Source organism: Tripterygium wilfordii, chromosome 22 (genome assembly GCF_013401445.1).
Source record: "Tripterygium wilfordii isolate XIE 37 chromosome 22, ASM1340144v1, whole genome shotgun sequence".
NCBI lineage: Eukaryota > Viridiplantae > Streptophyta > Magnoliopsida > Celastrales > Celastraceae > Tripterygium > Tripterygium wilfordii.
Window position 1 is genome coordinate 38,838 of NC_052253.1, and position 13,005 is coordinate 51,842.

At 38.8% G+C, this 13,005-nt stretch overlaps 1 protein-coding gene across 1 annotated transcript; it reads left to right on the top strand.

Moving 5' to 3' along the window:
- The first annotated feature begins 498 nt into the window (after positions 1-498).
- Positions 499-11,949, top strand: LOC119991153 (type II inositol polyphosphate 5-phosphatase 15). The gene is made up of 11 exons (XM_038837387.1): positions 499-1,338; positions 2,523-2,775; positions 3,402-4,212; positions 6,678-6,802; positions 7,014-7,098; positions 7,403-7,568; positions 7,662-7,699; positions 7,956-8,223; positions 9,807-9,930; positions 10,398-10,758; positions 11,115-11,949. Exons 1-11 carry the CDS (start codon positions 612-614, stop codon positions 11,469-11,471), a joined length of 3,315 nt encoding a protein of 1,104 aa, XP_038693315.1. The 5' UTR covers positions 499-611; the 3' UTR covers positions 11,472-11,949.
- Positions 11,950-13,005: the final 1,056 nt, after the last annotated feature.

Consider the following 13,005-nt stretch of genomic DNA (forward strand, 5'->3'; position numbering starts at 1 on the left):
TGTTTGCAAACAAAAGATAATAAGTTAAAACTTATATTTCGTTATTTAGTTATAATAATGCAAAATAGGTGTGTCAGTGTGAATAAATCTTTTTATGTGTATTTTTTAATAAGTGTATATATGTGTTTGTATATTTAGATTATGATATTTACGAAAGGTCATTTTACTTATTACCTAACAACAATGAACGATAGATAACAATAGTAATGTTTGCATATTTAGATTATTATGTCCGCTCGAGCACAACTCTAGAGCAGTAAAAGGAGCATAAGTCTTAAAAAATACAAAGTCAACAGAGTTGGGATATATTTAATAAACATTGGGTGTGATTAAAGTTATCCCCTAACTTTCACCTACAAAAATGAAAACCTATTCGACTAATCAACAAAAAAAAAAAAAAGCAATGGGCCCGGCCCAAACGTGGCGTACTACTAAGGGGAAAAAAAACCCATAGTATGATACACGAAACATACAACGACGTCGGATTTGTGGTCAAACGCCTCGCTCTTTTTGCCTTTTTGGTAGACTCAGTTTCCAGTTCCAAGAAAGAAATCTCAACAGAAACACTCGCCTCGATTTTCTCTTTTTAATTCTCTGGCGGTGGTCTTTCCATGGACTCCGAGCTTCCCCACAACGACGACCTGTCCGCACTGTTCAACAGCTCAGTCTACAGTCATGACCACGTTTCTGTCCGTTCCCCGAGAGTCTTCGACCGTTATTTCGACTCCTCGTCTTCTTCCTCTGGCGACGACGATGAATCTCGGCCCTCGGATTCCGTCCTCGCCAATAAACGCCTCGATAACATGATCCAATTCCTCGACCGCAAGCTCTCCACTCCGTCCCATAATAATGAAGATTCCGGCCAGCGATTCGCCCTGCCCGAATTCGTGGCCAAAGGAGGCGGCACGGGGATTTTCAGCCTCCCACCTCGAGCGGCCGTCCACCCTCACCGACCCCCTAGCCTGGAGCTCAGGCAGCACCCTCTTAGGGAAACCCAAGTTGGTTGCTCATTGAGGACAATTGTGGCCTCCAGCACGCAGCTATGGGCGGGAGCTGAGAACAGGGTGAGGGTATGGGAGTTTAGAGATCTATACCGCGGGAGTGGTACCGATGAGGGAGAGGAGAGCACGCCACCATTTAGGGAGTCGGTGACGGGGGTCGCTGCCTCCATTTGTATGGTGACCGACGAGGGCAGTAGTGTGGTCTGGACAGGTCATAGGGACGGCAGAATCAAGTGTTGGAAAATGAATTTGGGTACGAGTTCGGAAAGGTTTGGAGAGTTGTTCTCTTGGCCTGCTCACCGTGGACCAGTTCTCTCTATTGTCATTACTGCTTATGGTCTGGTTCCTCCTCCATTTCCTGTACTCTATGACATATTGATTGCTTGCTCTGTGACATATATACACAGTTTGAAATTAGATATGCAAATGCTGGACAAAAACTAGGACTTTTGAAAAATGCTTTTGGGTACTGAATTGATTGAAGCAAAAAGTTTGCCTACTTGATTTAGGGAGGTTGATTACAGACTTTTGAGTTCGGTGCCTCTGATTTACTAGGTGATGGGAAATTTTCGGATCACTGTTTACTCCTTAAATGCCTTGTAAGCACCAATGGTGAATTATGACCAGCTAGATGGTGCATCCAAATGACTCGCAGGGTTTCTCTGCACTGCATCAGCTTGATGCAAAAATTTGGCCCAAGTCCAAAGAGCTCAAGGATATAATTTTATTCTTTCCTCCACTCACATCATCACTAAAAGTTTTTGTCCCAAAGCATTTTGGGTTCAGCTCATGATATCCATGTGAGAAATTGGTGATAATCCATCACATGAATTCTGCTTCACCAGTCACTACTATCTAGTGCCACACTCTTGACTAATCCTAAGAGTCATGTCTTTCTTATCACTTTCATCCACTTCTTCTTGAGTCCCAACTCTTCTCTTTTTAGCCTCTCCTTCTTGGATTGTTCCACTCTATCCAACGTGGAATTACTATCTCTAGATTTTCTACATTCCTCAAATGGTCAACTAATATCTTGAACTAACAACTGTCTCTTTAAAGGTAGAATGATTAACTAAGGTGTGTGAATGTTGACAATGGGTCCATTTATATGAGGGTAAAATTGTTGGCCTTGTAGAATACCTTATAGTTTACAGTTGAATGCTATTCTTGGAACATGCTGACGGGGCGGCAATTGTAATGGCAAAATCCCTTATCTGCATAGAGGGAATTATATTCATGAGTCAAAATTAGGCGTATGGTTGGAGTGATCAAATGCTTCCACAATCTGCAAATGCAAATGGGGCCTTGGTATTATGGTGTTTCTAATTCTTTGCCCTTTAGATGGGGTGAGCATTCAAAAGATGGAGAATCACCTTTGAATAACTTTGATGGACTGCATTCTTTCAATCATATTTGGTGGTTAATGAGTTTTTAGAGGGGAAAATGAAGTCCTGAACTTTTCGTTTTTGCTATTTGTTGCTGCCTCTGTTTGTTCCTTATTTACTTTTCTTTTTAATCCAGGGGATCTCTGGTCGGGTTCTGAGGGTGGGTTCATCAAGATTTGGCCATGGGAAGCAATTGAAAAGGCTCTCTCTTTCACTCAAGAAAAAAGGCATATGGTTGTCTTATCAGTAGAGAGGTCATACATTGACTTGAGGAGTCAGGTCACACTAAATGGCTTCAGCAATGTATTGACATCAGATGTCAAGTGCTTGTTATCTGATAATTCTAGAGCGAAAGTGTGGAGTGTTTGTTCTTTGTCATTTGCCCTGTGGTATGCATATAACCTGGGCCATTTATTTTGATGTATGCCAATTAATGTGCTATTAACGTGAACTTGTGGATGTGGTCTTGTGGTAAAGTTGCTTCACCTCAACTTAATGGTCACTGGGTGAAGCAGCAAACATCTCTCCTTCCCCTGATCCGTGGGAGTTATATGCATGGGAGTTATTTAAACAATTAATGTGCTTTGTTTTATCAGATTATGTTACAGAGACATACTTCACTTTATGTAGTTAGAATTAGTCTTTCTATGACCCATAGTACTTTATTCATGTTTCCGAGATGATGAAGATGAGATTGTGAGAAACTTTTATTCGGGAAGGCTCTACAGTTAAATATCAATCCAACGACCTGTAATAAGATTTATGAAAGTTAAAGCTTTGAGTCAAAGATCTATGATTATCAATGTTCATCCAAAAAATAAAACTTCATATTTCTTGTATTTTTTAGTTGTTTATTTTTGAAAACAAGAGATGTTTCCTTTATTATGGGTGAAAGAATTCATGTCGTACTTTACTTAGTTATATGGTTGCATGATCCTAGTTGAATTTGTTTCCATTATCTCTTTCTTAATTAATTACTAGAAAGTTATGTTATATTAAAGTTATAATTTCACAGGGATGCTCGTACAAGAGAATTATTAAAAGTATTCAATGTAGATGGTCAGATTGAGAATCGAGGAGACTCTTTCACTGCCACGGATTTTTCTCTGGAAGATGAGGTCAAGATGAAAATTCTAGCCGGTCCTAAGAAAGATAGAATGCAAACCTCTTTTGGTTTCTTTCAACGTTCTCGCAATGCTATAATGGGAGCTGCTGACGCTGTCCGTCGCGTGGCAGCAAAAGGGGGCTTTGTAGATGATAACCGGAGAACTGAGGATTTGGTCATTACAATCGATGGGATGATCTGGACTGGTTGTTCCAGTGGCTTACTTGTGCAGTGGGATGGAAATGGAAACCGTTTGCAAGATTTCCAGTATCATTCTTTTGCTGTTCAATGCTTGTGTGCATTTGGGACTCGAATTTGGGTTGGTTATGTTAGTGGTACTGTTCAGTTATTGGATCTTGATGGTAACCTGCTTGGTGGATGGGTAGCTCATAGCAGTCCTGTTATAAAAATGGTCATTGGGGCTGATTATATCTTCACGTTGGCTAATCATGGTGGTATACGTGGATGGAATTTTACATCTCCAGGTCCTCTTGACAGCATATTACGTTCAGAATTAACTAGCAAAGAATTTCTTTACACAAGGATAGAAAATTTGAAAATCTTGGCCGGTACATGGAATGTTGCACAAGGAAGAGCTTCTCCGGACTCACTTATATCTTGGCTAGGTTCTGCAGCTTCAGAGGTTGGCATTGTTGTTGTTGGCTTGCAAGAAGTAGAAATGGGTGCTGGTTTCCTTGCAATGTCTGCTGCAAAAGAAACTGTAAGATATCCTCCTCGGTGCAGTTTTTTTTGCAAACTAATGAACTATGCTATTTTTATTGTGCCTAGCATCACATGAAAATTGAATGATTACAGTTGTTATTGTGTGCGGCACACTGTTTTCAGTAGAGTGGAAATCTAGTTTTGAGTAGTGGATTTTTTCATTAAATTTTTAGCATGTGTGCAACACAGAATTGGTAATGTTCAGGATTTAAGAATGCTAATTCCTCTCCAGCCTTATTCCAAAACTCTAATTTCTTGCCATCCATTGGGTGTAAGATTAGCTACTTTGCCATTCAACCCAATAAGTTAACTTGTTAGGTTGGGGCGTTTCACATCATTTCTACATATTCTAACACTCTCCCTCGCGTGTGGGTTGGGCAATCCAATGGCCCAATTTGTGCACAACAAACGAGGCCCAACACAAGGGTTACTATCACATAAGGCCCTCACTTGGGGCAACAACAAACACACACAAAGGCCCACACTTGGGGGAACAACAAATGGGGGTTTAAATTGCGGAAGTGAAGGTTTGAATCCAAGACCTCTCGCTCTGATACCATGTTAAGATTAGTTACTTTGCCATTCAACCCAATAATTTATACATATTCTAACAGGTATAATAGCAAAATACTAGATTAATGCCATAAAGAAATATAATATTATGCAGGCATGCAACATTGTCATCGTCGTCAGCATTGATGTGGAACGTATAATATAATATGTTGTATTTGTCATCAGCATTCAACCCAATAAGCCCTATTTGTTTTGCTAACCTGACATTGAAGGGTTCTTGCGAGTGATTTTAAGCAATTAGGGTTCAATCAAGGTTTTTTTTGGATGATTAGGATTTTAAAGAACTCAAAAATAGGGCTTAAACCAGTTCAAATATGAAATCGTCGGGAAGTAGAAGAAATAGAGAAAATAAACATGAATCTAAGCATCACACCTAGGGTTGCTCGGCATCACACCAAAGGATGATTGCATCACACAATCGAAGCACATCACATGCTAAAACAAATTCTCTCAAAGCTGTATATTCATTCATTGATCAAAATATGAGAGATTACATAGCTATTCATAAGACTCTAACTCATAATCCCATTAGAGTTTTATTCTTAAGGGAACTAGTAGCTTCTAAAAGTAAACTAATAGGACTCCAACTTCAACTAAGACTTCACTTAGGAAAATACCTAATGAAAGACTAATGATGGACATGATTTGCACCCTAATATTTACTATGAACACCCCATTCTAAACAAACCCCAGTGAAAAACATAACAATTTAGGTTCTGGGGCACTTCCTTTTTTGGGAACATTTTTGATCATCTGTTTATCTCCCCCTTGTAATTTGTTTGGGTTGCACCCCCTTGGTGCTTGAATAAAACCTTTCCATTCAAAAAAAAAAAAGAAAAACATAACAATTATGAGTACACCCCTTTTTGTGTTTTTTAGAAAAAACACAATCTACACCCCTAGAAACCTTAATTTCTAATGCATCTACGATCAAATGGAGGTGACGGTGGTTTGAGTGGGAGGTGGTGGCAACAGATATGGTGGCGGTGGAGGCAGTGGTGATACTGACTCGACCAGCCAGCGGATAATACGGGACCAAGGCATTAGCGAGCGCAGCCTTGACTTGAGCAGTGATGGCATGAGGATCCGTACCGGGCGAGAGCTGTAGACCGGAAGGTACTCGACAATGAAATGCAGAAAAGAGCTATAATGAGATGCATGTTGTGATCTTTAACTGTGTTACAGCTTACCAATTCCTGCCATTCCTTCTCTACTTGAAAACTCTCCTACTTTGCTGAAGATCATCAAACTCGGGCCAAGACTCCGGCGAAGACTCTTCTGTCGATTTGGGGAGGATAATCTGTAGGAGTGTTAAGAGGGGTGTTTAGAGTGTTAATTTGGTGTACTTAGTAAACTGTGGTGTGCAAATAAGGTTCATCAAGACTAATAGAAATACTTACTAGTGTAAAATTTGAAATGCCAATTCCGACAAAACCTTTACTATGCAAAAGAAAAGAAACTTAGTTTTAATAGACTTAGTAATAAACCAACTTATGAAAACATAAAATTAGAGTAAATATTAGCTAGAAAAGACCCTATAAGATGCCAAAGATCTACATAGCATAGATCTTTGAATTTACTATTTCGGGACCTCTTTAGCTCTTGCATCAGGTGGAAGTTACTCGTTTGCTTCTAGTATGGCCCACTTTCCTAATAAAAAAGAAAAAACACAGAATCCACAATCATAGAATTACCTGAGTTTTAAAGTCAATGGAGACATAATTGGTTAAAGGAATACACTCAATTAGTTCTGCGTAATTTTAAGTTTTTAACCATTATGCTATTTGTCTTTTTTTCCTTAACTACTTTAACTTCCTTGTATTATGTATCAAAATGCCGCACATATTTTTCTTGCTCTTCTCATTTATTTAGTTTTTTTCCTGCTTATAGGTAGGCCTCGAGGGGAGTTCTGTTGGACAGTGGTGGCTGGATATAATAGGCAAAACATTAGATGAGGGGTCTACATTCGATCGCATTGGTTCTAGGCAGCTAGCAGGCCTACTCATAGCTTTATGGTGAGTACCTTAATTGGGAAATCGTGGATGAGCTTTAGATTTGTTGTATAGCTTGGTAGTTGGTTTCTCTTTTGACGTGAAGTGTTTTTTTTTTTAAATATTGGATAAAAATTACTTTTGTACTTCTTGTCGATATTTTTTCCTCATTGATTATTAATGCCGATGTCATTGATGAGTGTTTTATCCGCAATTATGGATAATCGTCTATCAGGGTGAGAAATAATCTTAAATCACATGTTGGTGATGTTGATGCTGCAGCCGTGCCTTGTGGATTTGGGCGTGCAATTGGGAATAAGGTATGCTTGGTCCTTATTCTTCTCCTCACATACTTCACATATGCTAGCTGGCATCCCCACCCCATCCTCAAAGGGACTCCTTATTCTTTATTGATTTTTGTTCCTTATATGAAGAGATGTAATCAATTTTGGCAAAAAGAAATGTACTGGTAGACAAAATTGATTCAAATTCAACAATAAAATGCTTGGCCTTGAGTGCACAAATCATTGAACCTGTGTGTTTGGTGTAGTAATACTTCTTATCTTTGTTCTGCCTTCTTGTTTCTTATCATTTTGCTAACTCGGCTAAAGGTTGTTTGACCAGGGAGCTGTTGGTTTGAGGGTTCGGGTGTATGACCGGATAATGTGTTTCGTTAATTGTCACTTTGCGGCACATTTAGAAGCAGTTAACCGCCGCAATGCTGACTTTGACCATGTATATCGGAATATGGCCTTTGGTCGATCATCTAACCTCTTCAGTGCTGCAGCTGGTATTATGTCGTGCCTTTTTTTTGTCTTGCTTGCTTTCCTTTTCAATGTTTCCCTTTTGGCTTGTTTATGGTTTTGGCTTGCTGTTGCATTAGGTTCATCATCTGCAGTTCAAATGCTCCGGGGTACAAATGTACGTATAGACCTGTATCACAGCATCCCCCCCCCTGGGCGGTGGGAAGAGTGGTCCTGCTCTGACAATTTTACCAGTCTCCAGTATAAAAGCCAAAAACACATTTTATGCAACGATGAGTTTTTTTGTTGTTATTGCAGAGTCTGCTGTGAAATTGTCACAGCGACCCCCTCATCCCACCCCACCCAAACGTTCACAGGCACACAAAAGAAGGCAGCAAATATGGTCAGTTTGTTAACATTTGATGCTTGTGCAGGCCATAGGTGCCCAAGCTACGGAAGCAATGCCTGAGTTATCTGAGGCTGATATGGTTGTATTGCTTGGTGATTTTAATTATCGACTTGATGGTATATCTTATGATGAAGCAAGGGATTTTGTTTCGCAAAGATGCTTTGATTGGCTTAGAGAAAAGGATCAGCTTCGAGTGGAGATGGAAGCTGGGAACGTATTTCAAGGAATGCGTGAAGCAGTTATCAAATTTCCTCCCACGTACAAATTTGAAAAGCACCAACCTGGTTTAGCAGGTATCTGCTACCATATGAAGGATTGATCTAATTAATAAATTTATCCTAAATGAGACACCAATTAAGCTGTATAGGTTGTCTGCTTACTATGCTATTTGCATGGATCGTTATCTCTTGTTCATTGAACCTCTTGAATACTTCTAGCCGAAAGAGGAGAGAAAGGGGGTCTATTCTTTATGCGAAAGTAAAGAGGTCTTGAAAAAGCAAATTCAAAGATCTACGCAATGTAGATTCATGTCCTATCCCCAAGCTTATAGATCATACTCTAGATGGGATTAAGTCTTATTTTTTATTTGTATGTATTCTTAAGTTAGTTTACTATTGGGTAAGTTTTTAATAAGTTTCCTTTAATTTTCATTCCAGGGGTATTATTGGAATTTCTATGTATGCTAGAATTTTGACTTTATTACTAGTAATTTGACTTCGCACTGTACCCAATAAGTTATTAGGCGTTCTTTTAATGGTTTCGGTACCTGCGGGATTATTAACAGTACCTTTTTTGGAGAGTGTTAATAAATTTCAAAATCCCTTTCGTCGTCCAGTAGGTAGTTCGATCCTTTTGATTCGTCTCTTCATAGTAAACTGATGGGGGGATGCGGAGCAATAGGTCGAATTATTTTGTTAAGTCAACTCATAGTTAGAATTAGAATTTTATTAGTTTATTTTTTAGGAATTTTAGTATTGTTAGAAAGAAGTTTTTCTAGAATTAAGGTTACCAAGTGTCTACGTGTGTGTGTGTGTGTGTGTGTGTGTGTGTATATATATATATATATATATATATATATATATATGTATATGTATATGTGTGTGAATGTTATCTCTCAAGAATGATGATATGATGTATGAATAATATTGAGATTACTTTCAAGCATGTGACTTGCATTTTGATTGTGTGATGCAATCATCCTTTGGTGTGATGATTAGGTTATCTATCTTTTCTTTAATTCGTTTTCTCTAATTCTCCTGCAATTTCAGATCTGATTCTCCCGTTTTAGAGCCTTAATTAATTTCAAGTTCTGTCAAGCCCAAATCATCCAAACCCTTGATTTAACCCTAATTGCTTAAAATCCCTCTCAAAAACCCTTTAATACGATGTTAGCAAAAGCTGTCCTACGTATATTCTTTTTCATTTTGAGTGTGTGTGTGGGTGGTGGGGTGGGGTGGGGGGGGGGGAGGTTGTTTGAGGATCTTTTGGAGTTTAGTAGACGGTTCTGAACCCATGGAATCGTTTTGTAGGGTACGATTCTGGTGAAAAGAAGCACGTTCCTGCCGCATCTGCTTACTTCTTGCTCATTTTCTCCCATGCATTGCATTTCATAATTTATGTCATGCTGCTAATTTTACTCTAGTTGGGCATCACTTGATTGACATGTCCCTGGAAAAGACTGTTAGGAGTCTTGATCACCTGTGAGTCATATTTGTAGTGGCCAGTGGGTGATATGTAGAATTGACCCTTCTCTCTCTCTCTCTCATGATATTGCTCTTTTTATGTTATATTGTCAGGGCCGAAGCTTTAGTTCCATTATTTGAGGATCTTTTGGAGTTTAGTAGACGGTTTTGAACCCATGAAAATCGTTTTGTAGGGTACGATTCTGGTGAAAAGAAGCGCATTCCTGCCTGGTGTGACAGAATTTTATACCGTGACAGCCAATCAGCTTTGGCATCTGACTGCAGTTTAGAATGTCCTGTTGTTTCTTCAGTATCACAGTAAGTTGTATTTGAGGTGGTGCTTTTCCATATGTAGAATCATACTTTGTGGAGTAATATCACCTGGATTAGCTGAGACTTTTCTTTTGCTTTTCTTCTTCTCCTTTTTTTTTTTGGGCTATTAGAGTTTATTAAGTACATTTAATGCAAGCATTTGCTTACTTCTTGCTCATTTTCTCCCATGCATTGCATTTCATAATTTATGTCATGCTGCTAATTTTACTCTAGTTGGGCATCACTTGATTGACATGTCCCCGGAAAAGACTGTTGGGAGTCTTGATCACCTGTGAGTCATATTTGTAGTGGCCAGTGGGTGATATGTGGAATTGACCCTTCTCTCTCTCTCTCTTGATATTGTTCCTTTTATGTTGTATTGTCAGGGCTGAAGCATTAGTTCCATTATTTATGATTTCACATCTATGAACTCGAATCCTCAAGTAAGTTTTAGCTTGACATCTTTTCCATAGGTATGAGGCTTGCATGGATGTAACGGACAGTGATCACAAGCCAGTTCGCTGCATATTCAGTGTTTATATTGCTCGAGTTGATGAGTCCATAAGGAGGCAAGAGTTTGGAGAGATTATGAAAACAAATGAAGAAATTAAAAGCATTCTTGAAAAACTTTGCAAGATTCCAGAAACTATTGTCAGCACAAATAACATACTTCTTCATAATCAGGACACATCCATTTTGCGTATTACAAACAAAAGTGGGAAAGACAATGCTCTGTTTGAAATTATATGTGAAGGTCAATCTACCATAAAGGAGGATGGACAAGCATCTGATCATTCTCCAAGGGGCTCCTTTGGATTTCCACGTTGGCTTGAGGTAATTTCTTTGATCTGAAGCAATATAAAAGTTTTTTTTTAAAGCCTTAGCTTGATAGTTGGCCTCGAGCTAGATTTGCTAAATACAAACGTGTCCTCTAGAAATATGTTGGCCAACTGACCTGAGACCCTGTTGGACTCATCTGAACTCAAATGATGTTGACTTGATTCTGTGAAGATGTTCTCCATTAAACTTGTTTATAAAAAATTAAAAAAAAAAAAAAAACATTGGTTTACAAAGTTGGTAACCTCTGCCTTTTATTAATGAAAGCTTTCCTTGCTTTCTGACACCATCATACCACATCGGAACCATATTTTATGGATAATGGTTACTTTTTTCCCCTCCTTTGTAATCAGGTCACTCCTGCAGCTGGCATAATCAAGGCAGATCATATTGCAGAAGTGTCGGTTCATCTCGAGGATTATAATACCTTGGAAGAGTTTGTTGATGGCGTACCCCAAAACTCGTGGTGTGAAGACACTAGAGACAAAGAAGTTATATTGGCGATTAGGGTGCATGGTAGTTTCACAATTGAGACAAGAAATCATCGGGTTCGAGTCCGCCGCTGCTTTTCTGTCAGGACGAGAAAGGTTGATAGTGCACTTAATGAGTCTGGACAGAACCAGGCAAATGTCCTTCATCGATCTGATTACCAAAGGCTTAGTGGTTCTTATGATGTGGTGGACCATCTACGGAACTTGCATAGCCCTTAAAGCGGCAAGGCCTATTTATGTAGATCTAAAGTAATTGCTTGTGTAAGGGGTTCATTTCTGCAATAGCCCAAGTGTTTGAGCTGCGTCACTAGATTGAGGTGTCTCATTGGACTTTCTTTGACTTGGTTCTGGTGCCAATATTTTGAAGGGTTTCTTTTGTTGCCAAATTGACTGAGTTCAACTTGTATTTTTATTGTCAGTTGTAAACTGTACAGAAAAAAGACGGAATACATCTCAAGCAGCAGAGAAAAGTGTGATTGATTAGCCTTGGCTGGATTATTTTCTGGAAAAAATGTGGGTAGGCAATTAATCCGCATTGGGGGGATCCTGGGTCCAAGCCCGATTTTGAGCATTGGGCTTTGGGCCTTTGGGCTCGAGCCTTGGGCTTTGATTTTTTATTTTTATTTTCTTGAATATACAATTAAATAATTGTATTAAAAATTTTGTGCAATTGAATAATATTTGATAGAGAGTGCAATTGCATCATATATAATGGATAATGCTTGAGACCCTCAAAAAGTGACCCTCAAAAGCCCCTCATTTAATGTGGAGTGTTGGATGTGAAGCGGATCTTACATGTATTTTTAATCAATGGTTATTTTAATACCACATAGATTTGAGAGATTTTTGGGGGTTAAATTTTGGGGGTCTCGAGCATTGTCCATATATAATATACATCCCAATTCCCAGCTAGGTTGTAGGGCTCAACATCGGAGGTAACGATTGCAGCTATGACTGAAAATAATTGTATTGCTTGATCTGTGTTGTTCAGTTCCTTTTGTGAAGTTTCTGGATTGTATAACTATTTGTTGAAAAATGTCTTTGATAGCATTAGTTCCTCATTGCCATTGGGACATGTAGTTGATAATTGGTATTCCAATACCACTATGTATATATATGTCGATATATACGTATATAAATGCGTGATATGTAGATATATGTATAGCTTATCAAAAAAGATGTAGATATATGAATATAAATATAAATATATATGTGTGATAGTATCGGGCGTTTGGTCTGGCTTCAGGCCAGTCCAAAATTAGTTCAAGTGGTTGGGTTTCAGGGTGGGTCCCATAAATGGAGTTTAGGTCCACCCGAAGCATAGGATCGCGCTACTCAAACCTGATGTAACTTAGGGTTTGGGTCAGGTTTTTGCCCATGGACTCGGATTGGGTCTAAGCGCGCGGGCCAAATAATGAGGCGTAGTCCGCATAGTGAATGAATAACTCTTTATTTGAAAACGAATAAAAACTGGATTGGAAAAAGAGCATAGGCGCATAGCAATGGTAAAGCTGTTATGAGCTCTCACCAATGCATTCCAAAAATTCAAGACCCTTTCAAGTTTTTATTTAAGATTACCACCGGTATTTTCTACATTTTTTATTATGGGCAAAAGTCGCACCAATTGGGAACGGAGTCAGAATCAGACATGTATCATGGATGAATATACTAGCGCTTTTGTTTTGTAACTTTTAAGTGCATATTCTGGCTATGGTTGAATTTGAGGTCAGGCTGGGAAAGTATTTGAATTGTT

Excerpts from the sequence above, each read along its gene's own strand:
- LOC119991153 (XM_038837387.1), top strand. The coding sequence starts at position 612 with ATGGACTCCGAGCTTCCCCACAACGACGACCTGTCCGCACTGTTCAAC. Across the intron at positions 7,569-7,661 it reads CCTCTTCAGTGCTGCAGCTG|GTTCATCATCTGCAGTTCAA; the intron begins GTATTATGTCGT and ends CTGTTGCATTAG. Across the intron at positions 9,931-10,397 it reads GTTGTTTCTTCAGTATCACA|GTATGAGGCTTGCATGGATG; the intron begins GTAAGTTGTATT and ends TCTTTTCCATAG.